The 21,685-nt window shown below is 33.5% G+C and overlaps 1 protein-coding gene across 2 annotated transcripts in view; it reads right to left on the bottom strand.

The window, feature by feature from the left end:
* Positions 1–296: 296 nt before the first annotated feature.
* The window catches only part of TMEM161B (transmembrane protein 161B), a 75,814-nt gene continuing 54,425 nt past the window's right edge, over positions 297–21,685 (bottom strand). The window contains exons 6-12 of one of the 2 annotated variants that reach the window (XM_090276456.1): positions 12,360–12,511; positions 11,793–11,853; positions 11,179–11,319; positions 8,491–8,604; positions 3,900–4,074; positions 2,739–2,835; positions 297–1,582 (exon numbers count right to left, since the gene is read on the bottom strand). In XM_090276456.1, coding sequence (XP_090132582.1) covers positions 1,305–1,582; positions 2,739–2,835; positions 3,900–4,074; positions 8,491–8,604; positions 11,179–11,319; positions 11,793–11,853; positions 12,360–12,511 — 1,018 coding nt within the window. In that variant the 3' untranslated portion in view covers positions 297–1,304. The remainder of the gene's footprint in view (positions 1,583–2,738; positions 2,836–3,899; positions 4,075–8,490; positions 8,605–11,178; positions 11,320–11,792; positions 11,854–12,359; positions 12,512–21,685) is intronic. The other variant, XM_090276457.1, reaches the window with a different exon arrangement.

Genomic DNA, 21,685 nt, shown 5'->3' on the forward strand with positions numbered 1-21,685 from the left:
TTTTATTATTTTTTATATCAAGTTTCTTTTAATTTTATTTAAAATTTTTCAATCAAATCACCTCAATTTCTGAAGCATAAAATACAAATTAAACATTTCTAATTCTGGACACTACAAATATAATACCAGTTCTATTTAACACAAATTTAAATGATATCTGCAGATTTGTTCAGAGTGGGAAAGAATCTGATTTTTTTAAATGACGGAAAAAAATTTTCATTTGGAAGAAATCACCTAAGTATTTATAAAATATAACTACTCTCACACAGGCAACAGAAATAAATTGCTTGTTCAAATAAACTTTCAAAATGTATTTTAATTTCATTCCAAAAAGAAAGAAAATTTCTAGATACAAATACACCTCATTCAATAATGTTTTAACATACATTCAGCAACTTAAAACATTATAAGGATCCAATATGTTTATCTTTCATAATCTCAATATATTATATATTTAATATATAATATATACAATACATACAGGTAGTCAGCAGGATTACAAAGTAATTTTTTAACAGTCTGATCAATACTGATAAATATTTTTAATTATTAAAAAGAATCATTTAGGATCATAAAATAAAATATGGGAGGCCCACACCTAACAGCAAGATTGCAAATATTCATATAGCCAGTCATTTTCAGAGATCTCTCAAGTTGTATAGAGTAAATTTTAAAACAATATTCTTGCTACTCTCAAGCAGCAGTACTTGTAAATATTAAGCATGTACATCTCCACTGAATTTAAAAATATTACGCAGCTTTCCTTACTGTAATATACAGTAGCTATTTCTTCCCTTCTGTTGGATTTTTTTTATTATTATTGTTTGAAGAGGGACTAATGTATTACCAACAGAAGCAACTTTTAGCTCCTTTACCTCCTCTAGAACATGGCTCAGTTTAGAGTGTTCTACAGGCAGCCACATGAATATTAACAGTACCTTAATACCATTAAGAGCAATCAATAACTGGAGTCATATAGAAAGTTTCAAAGACTTTTTCAGAGGTTTCTGTAAACCAAGGTAATCAGATGTATTACCCTTCTAGATAGCCCTCTCACATCAGTTAATACAAGGAGTTAAAATTTCCAACGCCACAGTATAGCACTTAACAATCTATTCTGTAATTTTACATATTATATCATTTATTCACCCTGAGAACACAGAGGAGGCATTTCAAACAAGATATTCTGATATGTTTCTTTTTTCCTGTGCATTTGTTTCCTTCTGGTTTTTGCCAGCCCTTCAAGGGCACAAATATTTGAATCCAAAGTGTGACTTGGATATCCTTTTTTTGTTAACTGAGATTCATGCCACAGTGAGATACTGGTGATAGAAAAGCCCAAAAAGGCTTGTAGTAAAGAGACAAGCAGCAATCCACCAGGTAAGAAAAGACAGAAGTCCTCGGAAGAGCAGAGGAGTGAAAATGTTTTTTAAGCTGCTCAGTGCCACTGTTATTTGTGTAACAGTTACCTTCATCTTCCCATCAGCAGATGGTGATTCAGAATAAACAGAATGGGAGGGTAGACTATTATCCACTGGCAAGGAAGAGATAGATTCTGGATAAATGCCCCAGGAATGATTACCTAGAAAATTCAAGACAAATAAAACTTGAAAAGTAGCGAATTCCAAGGTTTCTCATTAAAAGTAATAAATTCTTTTACTTATATTTGAAATTAAGAACAAGACTTTTAGTGGCACAACAAATCATTTTATGTTAAAAATAAAGAAAAATAATAATCTTCTGACATACTTGGAAAAAGTTCATTTAACTTGACCAGACTACATCTGGCCTCATCAGTGAAAGTACACATAAAAGCTACAAGTCTAATTTATTTTTAATAACTGCACTAAAATCTTCTAAAATAATAAAAACATTTTTCCTTATTTAATACATGAATCAACTACCTCTACTAGAGTGACAGGGACAGACTCAATAACTTCTTAGAAATCTTTTCTTCCTCTATAATATCAGAATAAATTTCTTTCTCAGAAACTATGTATGAGTTCACTGTGAGAGGCTATTAATAGCTTCTAGAAATTTTTCCATCATATACTTTCCAATGTTGGATCGGATATGAATCACATAATTTACAATTGAGCAACTCCTTTATGTTCCATAGATTCATAAAATTTCCATCAGCTCTATGGTCTACTAAGACCACCCAAATAATATTTTTAGTTTCTTTACTTCTTAAACCCCCACATTGGCATCGAGGGATATAATAAATACAACGATGGACAGTTCTTGAATAACATCACACAGGTACTTGAACTTTGGTAAACAGACTTACAGGAGAACTTTGTTCTCCCATGGAGAAATCTTTACTCTTTCAACATAAGTTATCTAAGAAGCAGAACTCACCAAAGGATTCTGTAATTCATATAAGTTTACAAGTACCTTGTAATAATTTAAATGTTAACCTCTAACAAAACCTTAAGTAGTTCTTTTATAACATAAAATAACTAAGATCAACAGTGCTCACTGAAGTTATTCAATAAATTTGGGAATTAAGCTTTAGTCAGGTTACAAGTAAAGTAGAACATAAAACCACATGGACATGAGTTTTCAGACTCAAAATGAGGAATCAACTTCTAAAGCTAAGTTTCCCACGTTTCCCTCATCAAACTTTTAAAGAGAGAAATGACTTTGAGAGGCATATTTCTTTGTAGGTAACGAGAAGCATTATTAACTAAAGGTAGAAAGTAAAACAAGTTTCCCAGTTGCCAGGGCATGCCTACCTAGAGTTTTCAAAAGCAGAGTTGTGTGAAGCAGCATTACCAGAGGCGCCACATACTGCAGGGCAATGACGCAAAGGTAGTAAAAGACTCGAGCCACCTGCAACCGACAACATACTTAAGTGTCTAGCATGGCTGACATGTCATGAGTGAATTAAACTTTCAAATAATTGTCAAACTGAATTGTTTAAAAGATAAATAATACCTTCATGGAAAAGAAACTAAATGGTAATAAGTTTATACTTAAATGCCCCCAAACTGATTTCAGAAAGGCTCAGTTAGATGTTTCTTAAAATGCAAAAATATTAAAATGATTTCCTTACAAAGTTCTTACGTGATTAGTATAAATAGAAGAAAATAACCACTAAAATTCAAATGGTATATATCCACTTACATTTCAAATATAAAACAAAATGATAAAATCTCTAAAGACAGACACCTTAAAAAATCAAACTAAATAACAGTAACAGGCAGAGTCATATATGGGCATAAAGCCCTCATAAATAAAAGAATTAATTCCCCATCCTCTATGAGCATATTCAACTATGGTCAAATTATAAAATATATGAAAGGAAAAACATATATATTTTTTATTAAATATATAAAAGGAAAAACACTCCTGATTTATAAATGAGAATCAAAAACAGGGTCTTTAACACCAAATCTCTAAAAAATAAGAAGACATGACAGGTTACAGGTCCAGTTCACTACAATGGCAGATGGATTCCTAGCACTTGCCTTCTCTGAAATCCCCATTAAATTAAATATTTGTTTCATGCTCAATCCTTAGAATAATGTTAAACGGAATAAATGTAGTTACTAAAATTAATATTTTCTACCCTTTAATTCATAAAGGCCGGACAACATATTAAAATGTCTTTCAAATCAATGAGGGCATTTCATTTTCGCAACAGGAGACACACCACAGCTTTACACCACACGACTGTATGATACTTAAGGCACTTAAGGCAGGAAGAGGAATGAAGACCCTTTCTTCACTTAGCACCCAAATCAGATCAAGGTCTCTTGATGTCTGTATAAAATCATCCCATTTATTTACAGTAAAATATTATAAAATCAAATTACAATCTGTTAAAGGAAATCAATTTTTTCTTACAACGTAATATTTGCTATTTTTCATTTTAACTATAGTATAAAACTTACCATTTTCTGTAGCTCAACTGTACTTATTCGCCCTGCTTCTTTCTTCATCTGATCCACACATTTCTGGGCTAAGTTTAAGTAAGCTTGCAGGTGACTGCGCATCATGGCCAACCGCAAAGCACACAGCAGAATTATTAACCAGAGTCGCAGAGTATCGAATGTAGCTTCTGTCATTCTACAGATCAAAAAGTTGACATGGTGCTCTCAAAGATCATATTATGCTAGCATGCTAGTTAATGTTCACCATATAACTTATACTTAGCTACAGTTGGAGATATAAAGCAAAAGTATCCCACTCTGCCATAGACTTACCTATATAATCCTTTCACTTGCATAATAAAGCCAGATAGACAAATGTATCATGGCAGTAAAGTAGTAATAAATACTTAAAGCAAAAAGTAGAGCAGTACTTGGGATCCTTTTCTCTATCTACTCTCCTCAACGGGGGAGAAAATCGGCTGTGAAAGGAAAAGAGAAGTTGGGTGCTCTTAAACTGGAGGCTGCCTGTGGAACTAAAAAGTAGGTTTACAGTTGTTCATGTGGAAAATAATACAATAAATAAATAATATAAGAATAAACTCTGTGTTTTGGGTGTTCACAACCGTAAACGTACTTTTACCCCACCCTGTTATGGTTAGAGTTTTCTCTGATCATATATATATATATTTGGATAAGATCTTCCACTCTGCTGAGTTATTGTTTGGGATCATTGGAAAAATCAAGGTTCTGATACATTATGAAGAAATAAGATGCTTCAGATTCCTCTTAAACAAGTCACTTAACCTGCTCTGTGCTGAAAGCTGGCTCAGTTTCTAAGCAATTTCTCAAGGCTAAGGTTAGGACTATAGGTGAGATGTGACCTTGGAGCATTTTTTTCAGAAACTAGACTCCCAGTGAGGATTCTTTAGAGGACTTTAGAAAGAAGAGGTAATTTCTGATGTTCTTTTGAGGTTTCATGTTCACAAAATACCATGGTTTCTGCTTTGATGAAGGATCATATTGCCATTTGAAAATAATGAGTAGACCATGCCAGGCATCTATTCTAATTTCTAGCACATATTGGATACTTAATATATGTTGAAATGTGAGAAGTGATCTGCCAGGTCGGATCTGGAACATACAAAGGTCCCCCTCAAATTTTTAAGACCATGAGGGAGGTATGGTTGACTTTAAAAAAAAAAACACATGGAAAAAGGTAAAACACCTTACAGCACTTTCCCCCCAGACAGGAATCACCCCTTCTTCCTTCTCTCCAGTTTAAGCACCCAGAAAAGGAACTATAACTACAATATAAGAGAGCTTGCCTGGGGATATAAAGTTGAAACAGGAAACAGAAAAAGCAGGGATTATGTGAAAGCATACAGTTTTGTATGAACCATTTATGAAATGGAGGTCAGAAGTGGGAATGGAACAGAGGCTTTATTATGTACGCTCTCCTTCGGTTTCCTTTTTACAAGGTCATAAGAGCACATGGACATAAAAATCCCAGTGGAAAAGCACTGCTGGTTAGGAAGAATAAAGGAGTAACATTTTATCCACACATTTCCATTATACTGAACAACGAGAGTAAGGAGACAGACATCTGAGACTGACAGAACACAAGCTGCAAGGCCACCCACAGCGTGTTCCCTGGAGCTGTGCAACCAGGAGGCTTGACTGTAGCATCTTGAAGACAGGTATTACACAGACTTTGAGGGTGACAAGTAATGGGAATGAAGGGAATAGAATAAAGTAGTGAATCAAAAAATATTCTGAGTTCAAAAGTTCAGGATTTATGATGATAGTCACTAAATAGTACCTTCTAATTCAGATTATTTAACTAACTTCATAAAGATTTGGTAAATTGATCTAATGGGGTTTCTCAGGAAGGAGGCTGAGCTGGGATAAAATATATAGGTAAAGAACAGGTAGAAGACATTTCTCCAAATTCCTGAAGTTATTCTAGGTTTCACTGTATATGTTCTCTTTTGATTTTCTTCTTATGAACTCACAAGCACACTCAAACTGCCCACCCACATTTTATTATTTTGATGTTAACTCAAAACACACGGATGGATTTAAATATATTTTCGGGTTGAAACTGCATTATAACCATTTTTGTTTCTGACTACAAATAAAGACATTTTGATAACCATTTAGTTCATGTAACAGGTGATAAACCTGTCAGTTGCTTTCTTCTTCATCTCATTTTCTTTGATTGAAGGGCAATCATTCTTTCTCAACCTACCACGTGGACTTCAGATTTTAAACAAAAATTAAAAATCACCTCTGTCTAATCATTTAATGTAATGGTCTGACAAGTAAGAGAATAGGATGGAGCAGAGACAAGACTGTAATTTAGTTTGAATTGCTTATAAAAAGGGTCAGATATTGGGATGGAACAAAGAAAAAAAGTTATAGGAAGAGGATCCTCAGTTATCATGTACAACGCATTTTTCTAATAATTTAATAAACACATAAGGGAAAAATTCTTTATCCCCATTTCCTTGAAGCATAGTTTTTGCTACTAACTTGCATGAAGTTTAGTTAGGCTGAGTGTGGGAAATGAATGTTGGTATAACCACTAAATGCTTTATATGTAACAAATCTGACTGAATAACCTTAGCCAAATTATTTAACTTCTGAGGCCATTACACACAGAATTACTACAAGAATAAATGAAATAACATATGTAAAGTATTGATACCTAGCATAATAACTGGTGTATAATGAACACATCATAAATGCTGATTTCCTGTTTTCCTAATTAAACTAAGGCGAATATAAAATCTGAGAACATAATAACAGGAGTGTAAAATACAACTTCTAAATCAAACTTCTAAAAAGACTGGGAATGCTTTTGGCATCAAAGATATGAGTTAGAAGTTTCTGAGATTTTGCCTAGAACTCTACAATTTTTAGGATATACTTTCTATTTTTTTTTTCAAATATAAGCAAAAGTTTATTCATAAAGTTACAGAATAAAAGAAGTAAGCTGAGGAAGAAGTGAGCCAGCTGGGCTGCATGGGCTCAGCAAACAAGATACAGAGGCAAAAGAAGGACCCACGGAGCTTAAGAGAAAGGCAGACAGACAAAGGTAATGTGCCTGAAGAAAGAAGAAACTGGAAAGGTGGGGGCATGCTCCAGAGAGAGCAGAGAGAGAGAAAGAGACTTTTAAATACCTATTGAATCTGTCAAGTTAAAGTTATCAGTAAGGCTTACTTGTGTGGGAAAATAACATTACAACTTCTGTGGATACTTCTTAGTTCAATAAGATTAACTCTTTTAAAAAAAGTTACAGTGATCACTGAACATATACTCTTAAGACAAATCTGTACCAGGATCTAAAAGAAATACATAACATAAAATGCATACTGGAGTCAATGACTAGTCAAGGTTTCTATTTTAATCTTGATGAGGCAAAGCAGGAGAAGGAGCATTTATTAAGCACTTACTTCCAGCTGGTTGTATTACATGTGTTCTCACATTTAATTCTAATAATAACTTTGTGAGGTAGATACTATTATCTTCATTTTTCAGATGGGGAAACAGAAGATCAGAAAAGTTAAATACTCTCCTTCGAGTGATACTTTTACTGAAGAGCAGAACTGGGGTGTAAACCAGCTCTATATGAGTCTTTCTATTACTCTAATTTAGTCATTTCACAAGGCTAATGAGTTAACATATCAAGTACAGTTATTAATGCCTTTTAATAAATTGTTTCTATGTTTCCTTTACCATCTTCTTATGTTAAAATATAGTTGTCTAAATGGGAAAATTGGACCTAATATTAGATAATAATGTTTAAGGCATTATCTTTAAATTTTGATAGGTGTGATAATATTGTAGAAAAATGTCCTTATTTTTTAGAGGTACATACTAAGGCATTCAGGAGTAACAATATTACAGTATTCCCTCTTATCGCGGGTATTATGTTCTAGACACCCCCTGCAAAGTAGGAACCTTACATTTATTCTACACTCTTAAACCTACATAACTTTAACAACATACGTATACAGTACTGCAAAATCCCACAATTTAGCAAAAAATCTGCGATAAATAATTGAATATATTTTTAAAAATCCTGCGATACAGTGAGGCCACGATAAGTGAACCGCGATATATAGAGAGGGACTACTGGATATCTCTAACTTACATGAAAAACTACATCAAAACAAAACAAAAAAAAGGGGTAAAGAAAATATGGAAAATGTTAATAACTAATATGGGGGCTTCATATATGAATTTCAATTTATATTACTTTTTCCTCCATGATTTTCACAATTAAAAAAAAAGAACTGCATAAAGCATCTTTAAAACAGGCACAATAACAAAAGAAAAATGTCAACAACTGGACAATAAGTAAAAAAGCAAAAAAACTTACAAGTGTATGAAATAATGTTAATGCAGGATAATAATCATCCACATTCATGAATAAATATTACAAAGAATTAAATGATGACCTGTAGCTTTAATTTTATAACACATCTGTTAGCACTTCTATTGTTTTAAAAATGCTGCCCTAATGTTCTCCTTAAAAACCTTAAATACAGTATAAGACACTTCAGATTTTGTAAGAAACAAAAATTAGCCCTCAAATACCCATACTTACAAAGGGACACTTTCTTTACCCAACGGTGGGTTCATAATGTAGTCTTTGGTAATTGGTTTTACCCAGAGCAGAACCATAAATAAAGGTGCCAAGAAGTTGATATGAAGTAATGTTCTGAAAGTATATAAGAAATAAATATAAAAATCCATAAACAAAATGCACTAATAAATTGCAGAAACTTGGGACTTACAAAATAAAGGTAAAAACTTATTTTCAGTATTTTACATATTTAAGGATCTACTGTCACCCTTATTTTATATTTATCATTATCACTCAACAATTATTTGAGCCCTTATAAAACTTCTTCATTGTCTTAATTTTTCAGATAAGAACATTTATATACAGAAAAGTTAAATGACTTGCTCAAGGCAACATTACAGGTTAGAGGCAATTCCAGCACTAAAATCTAAATCTGTTTACTTCTATTCTGTATCAACAATGCCCTCCTATCTGCCTGATTCTTTAACTTTACATAGTCAATGAATCCAAAGAATTTTCAGTATACAGGAATCCTCTTTTGATACTTTTCAGTGTTGCCAAAACAAAATGCCTCATTATTTACAAGTAAGAGATAGAAGGCAATATAGCAGATGAACTCTATTGCAACAACTTATAATTGAGGAACCTCTCAATATGTAATGATCATGTATATTGTTTTAAGTTGTTAAAATCATAAAGGATTCACATATTTTTATTTCTTCTTAAGAGTATTACAAACATACATGAAATTAATTTCCCTATCTTTTACTTAGGAAATTTACATTATTCCTAACAAGGCAATACACCTGAATGCAGAAAAAGGTTTCAGGTATGAGCTATAACTTCACTGTCAACTGTTGTCCCAAATTTGTACCCTGCAGAGATCAATGACTAGTAGGGAATTTTTCTTATTTTAGAAAAAAAGACAAATCCTTCAGATTATTTTATTACCTTGTACTGTTTTCACTATCATCCGCGCTGAAGGGCAAAACTGGAAGGTTTTAAATACACACACACACCCGTTTAAAATAATCACTACAGTACAAATGACAGTAATCTATGTGTGGAAACAGGGCTGGGTCTGGGAACCATAAACACCTGACAGAGAAAGGTGAAACTCTGGTTCTAAGCTCTGGCATTAGAACAAGTACTAGTACTTGGCCACGGGGATGAGGAGAACGTTGCTCTTTGTGCCAGTCATACTACACTCACAACAGAAATAGCTTGCCCACACCCTTGTACCGGGCAGAGTGCTACAACACAATGGGGGTTAGGGGGTATAATAAACTGAAAATAACTCCAAATCAGCAAAGTGAAAAATCTTAAAAAGAAGCCATGTTTTGCTGAAAAGAAAACTAAAATGTGCCTCTACCCCATCCCAAACCACCACTAAATGTTTTATATCTTTTTACAAAGTGATTCTTTCATCCCACAGGCTGGGTAAACCATCCGGTGTGGGGGAAGAAAGCAGCAGTATTAGGTATGCAGTGTTGCTAGGGAACACTCTAGTATTGAGGAGCAGCCCACAGCAGTTTCAGTAGCTGGTGAAGGACTCCCCTCCACCCACCCTTTCAGTTTATTTAAATAGTAACACTGGGGTTAGTGGACTGAAATGTGCATGTAGAGAAGGGGGAACCAGGTTTTGTTTTAAAAGAAGCCATTAGAGACACGATGGTGAGAGAAAGGCAGGACATAGCCAAGAACATGCTGAGCAAAAGGAGAAGGAAAAAGAGGGATAAAGGAGTGTGTACTGGGAGGTGAGAATAAGCAAACACACACAATGCATATGTAAACGAATGGAAGTAAGGAAAAAGCCCTAAACACTGTCAAAATTAAAACAAAGGAAAATGACATAGGTAAGAGAAATATTAATGTAAAAAGACTGGAGAATTGGCATCATTAAGTATGAAGTTTTAAAGAGCAGAAACGTTAAGAAATGATCACTCAGAAACTTAATGACTATACATACATATATCAAAAAGGACTATTCTCAATTTGGGTTTCTACTGCAAAACAAAAAGATGAGACGAGAATGTGGATGTGCATATGTTTGGAGATATAAACCTGTCATGCTGCCAAGGTGGTGTCTATAGCACCAAAAAAAAAAAACTATGATGACCACAAAAAATATATAAATAGGCTTTGAACTATATATATATATTTTTAAAATATTATTTCTCCATTTGAGAACTAAAATAGAATGATAGTTAAAAATAGTCTATGATATTTGACATTGTACAGTACTAACAATCCCAAAGTAAAACAACGTATCATTTTAACGAGTTGTAGTTGTACAAAACACCTCTTATGTAAAGATTTTACTTTAAAAATTTTTAAATATTTTAAATAAAAATATTTAAATAGAATTGTTTACATATAAAATTTAAATATTCCATCGATCCTTAGTTCAGCTGTAGAGATAACAATATCATAAATTGACCTAAGTTAAAAAGAATTAACATAAATAATGAATTTCCATTTTAACAGGTAAAGCAATTTAGCAATTGATGCTATATTTTTTAAACACAGGACTTAAAATTTAAAAGAGTAAAAGAACTTGCTTATAGTAGAAAGAGGAAGTAATGTGACATCAAATAGTTATTCATCAATTTTCAATACAATATTTATGATTTCATTACAATAATATACCTTCATTAAGATGGAAAACATATATTTATCTGCATGTGCTTATGTACATTTTCCGCTTACTGTGTAATTTTTTCTGTTGCCAAATTCAGGGCATCCAGATGCATTTGAGCCAGGCGTAATCCAGGAAACGTCAAAAAAGCCCCAATGAGTGAACAGAAAATAGCCAGGAAAAATTTGAAAGTAAGTTTTGAAACGGGACCCCTAAAAACAAAATTTTTTTAAAAGCTGATACATTTTTAAAATTAACCTTCTTGGAATTTTTCTTTCTTCTTTCTAATTAATTACTCTTTTTAAAAAAACACAATAATAACAGTAATACACAAACAAAAACTTCTACAAAAAGATTATGCTTATTCAATTATCTATAATAGACTTTAGTGAACTATAAACTAAAACAGGCATCTCTTTAGCTATATTTGTAACAATCCAACCACATCTTCAACACAGAATTTGATATAAACTTAACTTTAACCTCTAGTGGCAGAAGAATTAAATAAAATCCAGGTAAAAATCTATGCAAGATACTAACTTCATACAAACATAAAAATTACAAGAAAGAATATTTCAGTCCTTACTTAAAAAATAACTCTTTTCACTGATTAAAAACAAAGAACCACTTAAAGTAAATTTTGTTTACTAAAAATAGAAATATTTACATTAAAAAAAGAACTTACTGAGATTCTAAACCTTGCTTTTCAAGAAACTGCATCGCACTGTCTGAAAAATTTGTAAACCCTGTAAGGGAAAAAAAATTACTCTTAGGTACAATACAGAATCTTTCTGTGGAAATAAAATGCTAAAAAACAAAGCATCTTAAATTTTGAAGTGACTAGTATAGCTCTTTCATGTGCTAATTAGTATGCCATAATGCAATAAAATTTGGTAATTAGCAGGAACAGTCTTTGAAAACCAACCCTTTGATATTTGCACAATTCATGAGTGTGCATAAAATTTGCATTAAGATTTGGATGCTTATATGAGTAAACTTCAGCATTACAGAAACTCATTTAACAATAAGAAAAAAATGGAATGAGCAGCATTTCTAAAGAAAGGTAACAAAAAACTAAAACAACAAAAAGAAGACCTTACTTAAGAATAATAAAGGTTAACTATAACATTACAGAATATGCATCTCCACGTAATTTTAAAAACTTATCTGATATAAAACTTACTTGAATATCGAAGTCAAACATATTAACACTAGATAAAGCAAAACTGATTTTTAAAGTTGTATGAATTACCTGTTTCAAGCCCAAATTCCAGATAGTTTTCTGTTACAATCAAGACTGCCATTGCTTTCACGAAGAAAAAAAATCCAAAGGTAACACAGACAGATCTTTCACCACCATCTTTTACTTTAAAATAGTGTGTAGTTAATGAAAATAGAACTTTGCTGCAGAAGGAAAAGTTCAGGAAAAAAACCACAAATAACTTTGTGGGAGTTAAACACAACCATCTTTACAGGACTTGAATTCCAATAAAATTTGACCACAACGTTTACTTTGATTCTACAACATGCTTATCTGCAAGGTGCTCTTTGGAAAGAAGTGAAAAAAAGAAGGAAGGAATACAGGACATAAAAATGAAGCAAATCTAAATGAGGTCCATAACATTTATAATTAATAAAAAATGCATATGCACAGACTAAGTTGTAATTAGGGAAAGATGTATTTTTAGATTTTCTGACTCAAACTTCACTAGGAGGTTATTATAGTAATTTTTTGACATACCTTATCAGTGACATGAAAAGCTAAGGTAGAGGTTATGTTAGGGAACTATCTTTTATTAGGTAGGTTTATTAAGTAATTTATATTTAAACACACAAATCACAGAAGCCATCTATAAATCATTCAATAACTCAAAATTTGAGAATTCCTAATACCCACTGATAAGCTGTGATACAAAAACCAAGTATCTGGTTTACCATATGACAGTAGGATTAAAACAAAAAACAAATTTCAGATGAATACTCAAAAACACAACATGAATTCTAAGAAGCACCAACAAAAAATAGGAGTCACAAAAATGGGGAGACAGAGAAACAACCCCCCATCGAAAGGAAAGGTAGAATCCCCAGAAAGAGTGCTAAATGAAATAGAGGGGAGCAAACTATCAGATATGGAATTCAAAACATGGATTATGGAGAAGTTCAATGAGCTCAGCGGAAACTACAAGGAACTCCAGAAAAACTACAAGGAGCTTACTGAGAATTACACCAGCATGAAAAAGGACATAGAAGCTATCAATAAGAGCCAAGAGGAAATGAAGAATACGATCTCTGAATTGAAGAACACAGTAGAAGGAATTAAAAGCAGGCCAGAGGAAGCAGAAGACTGGATCAGCGAGCTGGAGGACAACGTAGACAAAAACTCCCAGACAGTGCAACAAAATGAAAAAAGACTGAACAAGACTGAAGAGGCTCTAAGACAGCTGCAGGACAACATGAAACGTAATAATATCCGTATCATAGGAATTCCAGAAGGAGAAGAAGAGCAAGGGATAGAAAACCTCTTGGAAAAACTAATGACAGAAAACTTCCCTAACATGAGGAGAGAAAGAATCATGCAAGTCCAGGAAGCACAGAGGGTCCCAATGAAGATGAACCCCAACAGGCCCACTTCAAGACACATCATAACTGAAATGACAACATTCAAAGACAAAGAGAGAACCCTAAAGGCAGCAAGAGAGAAACAACTAATAACATACAAGGGAGCTCCAATAAGGCGATCATCAGATTTCTCAGCAGAAACACTACAAGTCAGAAGAGAATGGCAAAAAATATTCCAAGCAATGGAAAACAAAGGCCTACAACCAAGAATACTCTACACAGCAAGACTCTCATTCAAAATGGAAAGTGAAATAAGGAGTTTCCAAGACAAAAGAAGGCTAAAAGAATACATCTCCACCAAACCAGCATTCCGAGAAATGCTAAAGGGTCTGCTTTAAGAAGATGAAGAAACAGAGAGAGACAGAGAGGAACACGAGTACAAAGGGGGAAAATGACAATGAATAAGTACTGAAAGAAAGAAGGAACTTCTACCATTTGCAACAACATGAATGGAACTAGAGAGAATTATGCTTAGCGAAATAAGCCAGGCAACGAAAGAAAAATGCCTTATGCTGTCACCTATTACGGGAAACTAATGAACAACACAAATAACTGAGCAAAATTGAACCAGAGGTATGTAAACAAGGAATAAACTAACAGTAACAAAGGGGGAGACAGGAGGGAGAGTAGGGGGTAAGAAGGGGAAGGGTCTAGTCCAAGAACATGTATAAATGACCCATGGACATGGACAACTGGGTGGGAACTGAATGTGGGAGAAGGAGGGGCAGGGTGCAGGGAAGCAAGAGGGGGAAAAAAGTGGGACAACTGTAATGGAAAAACAAACAAAAAAAATTTTTAGTGGGGGAAAAATGAAAATATAAGGAATGGAAATGCAAGTTCAGTGAGTATTAGAAGAACAAGGATTTTCCTTCACACTGTATATTTTTCTCCCTATCTGATCCCTCCAGAGTTTGGCATTCTAAAGAAGTAAGTAATGACATAAGTTTCTTTGCATAAAACTAGTAAGACCAGTTAATAGAGTTTTTTTTTTTTTTTTTTGACTAAGACTTTGGAATGTCATGCCTAAAGGAGACATGCTTGGGATTTGGTTGTTACTAAAAAGCCCTGAGGAACTGGGATTGACTTTCAAAGGTAATAAAAGTCCACGAGATAAAAGGCCTGGTACCTTGGATGGATGCGCGGTCCATGGCAATCTTTCCAGGGAAGGAATGAAGGTTGTTTTCCTGAAAGATGGCTAGAAGGGACCTTAAGGCACAATGGAAAACCTGAACGACTTGGAAAAGACAGGTGTTTACAGGCAAGGCTGAATGCCAGGTATGTGGTTCTGCTTCTGTGCCTTGAAGGGCAGACTGAAGGTCACCCTAAATGTTCCTTGCGTAAGTTCCAGCAAAGCAGAACTAAAGATCATAAGTGATCATTTGCTGCTCTTGTTGTGTTTATGCAAATGAACAGGATAAATTAAAACTGGACTTAATGCAGTCCCTTTAATGACAAGGAGGGTAATCTTAGGGAGAAAAATCGCGATTCAAGGAAAATCACAATGCTCAGTGGTAGACTATAAAGTAGTGCAGCTAACAGTCAAAACAAAAAACAAAAAAACACACCATGAAGACCTATTAAAAATTTAAAATACTTTTTTAACTTCATATGAAAATATTAAAGAGACCATTCTATCTGAACTCCCCCTCACTGACTGATCAAATCAAGATCAGATCAGTGAATGATCTAACCTAGAATCCAGATTTCCATTATGCCAAATAGTTCTCCTTAAAAGCAAAACCCACCAAACAAAATAAGGTGCTTTGCAAAATAAAGAAAAAGAAATTACACACACATACATACACACACATATGAAAGCTTCTTTTACATAAACTAAATGTCAAGCATGGAAAATAGTAACAACTGTCATGTACTACTTACTAACTGCTAAGCATTACCAACTAACTTTTCATTCTTGCATTAACCAACTCTTATCACTACTTCATAGATTAAAAAGAAAACTCTGGCATAGACAGATTAAGTAACTTACTAAAGATCACACAGCTAGATTTGAGGCAGTGTTTTTTTTAAATCTAGCCTGTCTGAATCCAGAGTCTGTTCACTTAAATCCTTATTCAGGAATGGCTGGGCAAGGACAAGGACATTAGTTTTTACTTCTTCAAAGGAAGCTATCCTTTGTTTTAAAATAGTTAACATAGTAATTTCCATTCTCTATTACTAAATATTACCTAGTATACTGGATATAAATCTAGATTCCCACCCAGCTGCTTCTAGCTATGGCACCTACCCTAAGTTAGGCAACTTGAAGGTATTAAAGATAGATGACTTTTTGGCATTTTTCAAATGAAACTTAAAAATGGAAATAAATCACTACTAGAATGTAAACTCCATATCAAAGATTCTTGTCTCTGGTTCACTGCTGCAGTCAGAGTACCAAGAAGAGTGCCTGGCACACAGTAGGTACTCAAACAATTGATAAATAAATTTTGCTACAGAAATAATGTTTTACACAGTAGTTTAGGTAAGCTGAAATAGTACTAACTGAATGCTTTAAAGGTAAATAGGCCTTTTGGCATTTTGAAGAACAATATCAAAAACAACAGTTTCCCTGGGACAATATACTCAAAGTAAAAATAATATAGGAAAGGTTTTAGTCTAAGATCTGTTTTTATCATTGGTAATAACGAAGATACAAATTATCTTCTACTCCTGGTTATAAGTTTAAAGGATTTCTGGGTTTTACAAATGCTAAGACTTTGGTAGCTATGTCCCCCTTTAAAATGTCAACAAGAAAAAAAATACAAAGTACTGCCTTGGTTGGCATAGCTCGGTTGGCTGGAATGACGTCCCATACACCAAAAGGCTACCAGTTCGATTCCTGGTCAGGGCACTTACAGAAGGCAACCATTAGATGTTTCTCTCTTACATTGAAGTTTCTGTCTCCCCCCGCTTCAACCCTCTCTAAAAATCAATAAATATGTCCTCAAATGAGAATTAAAAAAAACAAAATCAAAAACAAAGTACAGGAGTAGCTCATTATTACCCATATACTCCTGGGGCAACCAGGCCCTCAGAACAGTGTGTGATGGGAAGTATCTTCATTAACCTCCTGTAGTCAAGCACCTCATTTTTCAGTATCATTGCTTTACCTGCTCAGTTAATTCCACTCTTACTAAACTTCTTATCACACAAATCTCTCTGCTTTTTCTTAAATACCATGATATAAGATAAATATTTTCCATAATTACTCATTAGCAGTAACATAATGTTCCTTGAAAAGAGTATGGTCTTATGTGTTACACTATAGACCAAATGAACACTCATGAGCTAATCTTGCCTCCCTCCCCCAGAGGGGTCAGTTAGTTTCTCTTAAAAATTTTTTTATTTCCATGTATTTTAGAATACAATCTACATGTGAGTTGGAGGTACTACCTAAAAATTGCTGCACTAGGAAGTGGTTTCAACTTTTTAATATATTCATTAATAGACTATTATAATGTTACTTATAATGCTAGATTTTATAAAGTACCTTATTTGCTTCTAAGACAAAACAAAACTAGATAATGAAAAACTAGAGGTCATTTGATTAAGAAGACCTCTGCATGTTTTCATATTTGCTATAATGAATAGATGCTTTAAGATACACATAACCAAAAATCACACATCTAGAGCTTCGGTGTGCTTCAGCGTACACCTTCTGAAGATATTTACCTGGTATGTTATTTTCAGTGTAAATGTTTTATTATAGTTACCATAACTCAGGTTATACACACACACATACACACATATATATATATATATATATACATGTGTCCAGTATTTGAACAAATTACCTCCTTAGTATAAGAAATAACACTAATAAACAAGAAAATGCTACTGGTTTACAACTATTACCCCCACCAAATATTCAACAGCCTAACATAGAGTTATCTTGTCAATTTAACTCTGCAGTACTCTGGTTATAGAATAATACAGAAATCTCAAACTTTACTAAAGTAAAAAAAGCTAATCCACAGAGTATAAGTTTTCCCTAAACATATTTGTGAATCTCTTCCTATTTTGGCTAATAGCTACTAAATCATTCATATGCAATAACAGTATACTGCATCACTGCAGCAGTTGGCATGATTTTGTAATATTAAGCTTAAGAACGATTGTCAAATTAACAGGATATCAATTTCCATTAAAACGATTACTGGGGGTTTAACAAAGCACATTTATTTTCCATGTCATTTTAAGATACAATGAGAACTTTTAAAAACTTCTCCACAACTTAATCATTGCATACATCCTACTTCTATTTTTATCCTTTTCTATATGAATATAATTCATTTCAGAGTTTCTGCATACTTGCTCTCATATCAAAAACAAACACTAGTAGTCTCTAGTTGCTTCAAGTAAAAAGACTTTCCAAGGGGAAAAAAAATTATGAAGACCATATATCCAAGAGAGGATTCTGACAGTACTCAAGACTCTCCAGCCAGGACCTGCCCTACCATCAGTGCAAACCCATCCCATTAAACTAGGTGAAAATACATGGATTGTAATGACAGGAGCCAGCTGCGTATGTAGGCAGAAAAAAGGTTACAAATCATTAACCTAAACTATTTTGCATAATTTAAGCTTTTGTAATAGTTTTCTAATTAACCAAGATAATAAATACATTGTATTTTCAATTTACATTATGATTTTTCAGCAATTAATAAAGAAAAAATACAAAGTTAAAACTTCTCTGCTAAAACTTTCTAACTTCTCAGAAGAAAACACATGACTCTATTTACACAATTATTTAAAAATTAAGCAATTTAAAAAGTATAACCTCATTGTATTTATGATTAATAAGTATAAAAAATATTAAAAAACAAATAACAAATAAAAAATATGGTTTTTATATATAGGACTACTGCAACTTTTCCTCATGCAAATAGGAGTCTTTGTTATAATGATGTAGAGAATCTATCTCTGAGCACCAAGTTTCCTAAGAAAGCAAGTTAAGAACAATTTCACATTCTTAAACTTCATCTGACTTTCAACATTCAAGATGCAATTTATGAAACACAAAACACTATTTAAGAAGAGTGGTAATGAGAGTCTAGAATACAGGTACTCAAAATTTTCCCTTTAGGATATTCTAAATGTTCCTTACTTATTTCTTCTCTAGAACTTAAAAATAAAGAAATAAAGCTGGTGGTTCCTTTTACTAGTATCAAACACAAAAGGTTCATCTCTTTCTTGGCATTCTAAGGAAAAGCTTACATATTGGGAGACTAAGGAAAAAGAAACTAAAAAACAAAATATAAAAACTCCAGAACCACTACTGAACTGCTTTTGAGACTGAGCTGATTTCTTTCATAGCCTGAGGGCCCTACACCAGGTTGGAAAAACACTGCTTCATTTTTACTGAACATGGGTACTAGAATCTATAAAGTTACAATTTCCAACTCATTCACTTACACTAAAAAGCAAAATAACATCTTTAGTCAAAACTGATATCAAATGACCAAAATGCAATTTCTCAAGATGGTATACTTACCATCTCCTAAATGTTAACAGCTGTACACTCTTGAGTCATTATCTATTATCAGAACTACCCTCTTCCCTTCCATCTACCTAATTAGGTTCAGCTCTACATCCTTCACGAAATTTACCTTTCCCTCTCCATCCCAGACCATTACCTTCCTCTTCTAAACTCATAACACTTACTAATATAATTTACTTGCCAAGTACATCATACTGTAGTGTCAAAGAGTTGTAAAGAAAGCATTCTCTTGATCTAGACTGCCTGGAGGAAACTTGGTTCTACTCTTACTATGTGATCCTCCACCTGAAGTTCATTAATCTTTCTTTGTTTCCAATTTCTTTACTTGTAAAATGCAACTAATACATCTACCACCTCAGAGGGCTGTTTTTGAAAATTATAGATCTTAGTAGTTCTCAGCAATAACTTGATGTTTTCTATATTGAATAAAATACCAAACTTCTAATATCAAAAAGTAATACAGAAATATACACAAGGACAAAAAAGCTAAGTTAATTTCACTTTGGATACAATTCTTAATTGTGTTTAAATCTTTAACCTTTCCCATGAAAATGTATTGTAATTTAAGAAGTGCAAGATTCTACAAAACACAGTAGCATAGTAGAAGCTGAAAACAAGAGCTATGAGTTGTCCTCTATGTCAGTAGAAATTGGACTCCCAGCACCCCACTCCTATTACTTTCCTGTGTAACAAACTCCACTCTAACCCCAGCACAAGTCTAAGACTCAGCCTCTGAAGAAACCGAATTAGAGGGACAGTTGAGTCTGGATGAAGGCAACTGTACTCAAAACAGAACTCAAGTGAAAGTCAACATACTCAAAGGTATATTTACATAAGAAACACGTGCAACAGACTTATATACTCCAGACAGGAGATTAGAGACTCTCCTCTACAGAAACTGAAGGTCCAAAGAAAAAACCAATAGGTGATGACATTATGGGCTACCTAAAACAAAAGCAGCTTCCGCATTACCAAGTCATTCTGCAGTGAAGCTAACCAAGCCCTACTTACATAGTTTCCAAATTACTTGTTAGTGTCTGACTCTTAGATATGAAAGGAAAGCCAAGAATCCCCAGACATTAGAGCGGGGACCAGAAAACTTGTTCTGTAAAGGACCAGAGAGTAAATATTTTAGGCTTTGTGGGTCATATACAGTCTCTGTAGTATATTCTTCTGTTTTTTTGATTTTTCTAAACAATCCTTAAAAAAATTTTAAGCTATTCTCACATCAAGAGCTGTACAAAAACAGGGATCTGTCCAGACACAGCAAGCCACAGTTTACCAACCCCTGCGTTCCAGCACATCTTATGTAAAGGACAAAGAGAAAGAGCAAGAGCGGGTAAGTAACTTAGAGAAAAGAGAGATGACAAAGGCAACAGAATGTATCTCATATAGATACACACATGTTTTTTATACATAATCTAGATGAGATACATCTATGTTTCATAAAGCTAAAGAAAGATAAATTGACCTCTGGAACACGCACAAGATGCTACGGAAAAGGAATGGATATAAAAAATAAGCTCAGAAAAATTAAAAACAGGACATAAAAAAATTTTAAAACTATTTTTGGAAGATAAAATTGAGGAAAAATTACGTCAGGCTGAAAGGGTATTAAAATGAGAGGATCAGTCCAGGAGGTAAACCATCTGACTAATGAAAGATAGAGAAAAATGGCGTGGGGGAGATTACAGAAGGAAAGAAATTATCAGACACAGGAATAATTTCCTAACTCAAAGTTTCTAAATAAAAGAGCCTACCAAAAGCTCAGCATAAAGAATGAAAAAAAATAAAAATAAAAAAAATGAAAAATCCCAATAAGACACATGACCATAAACTTTCAGAAACCAGTTAAAAGTAAAAACTTCCTGAGAGGAAAAACAATGCCAACCAAGTCAAAAGCAAAGGTTAAATATCATGACATTGTATATTTTTAAGAGCCACTTTTGAGGTAGAGGACAATGGAGCAATGTCTTCAAAATTATGAAGAAAAATACTGACAACTTAGGGAGTACAGTATTTAAGCACTTTCAAAACTATGAAGTCTAAAACTAGTTAGGATCATTATCTCACATACACACTTTGGCAGAAAGCTCCACCAGAACATTCGAACAAACCAAATTAGAGAAAAACACTGCATCCTGGATATTGGAGACTGACCTTGGGAGAAAGGTAAAGGAAATCCCCGTTAATGACAACAAAGTCAGTCCCAGGATAACTGCACAGCAGGCCTGAACAGGAACCAGCCCAGGTAAAAATCAGAAAATTTAGGTCTACAAAAAGAGTAAATGAAACTAATACTATTGATAAATGACTGTGCAAAAGTATACTGAAAAGCCAGTGGAATTAATGACACACACACAAAAAGTGTATTTTTGTACAGCTCTTGATGTGAGAATAGCTTAAAAATCTTTTAAGGGTTGTTTAGAAAAATCTAAAAAACAGAAGAATACACTACA

Source organism: Furipterus horrens, unplaced genomic scaffold (genome assembly GCF_987537825.1).
Source record: "Furipterus horrens unplaced genomic scaffold, mFurHor1.1.pri manual_scaffold_5, whole genome shotgun sequence".
In the NCBI taxonomy this organism is placed as follows: domain Eukaryota; kingdom Metazoa; phylum Chordata; class Mammalia; order Chiroptera; family Furipteridae; genus Furipterus; species Furipterus horrens.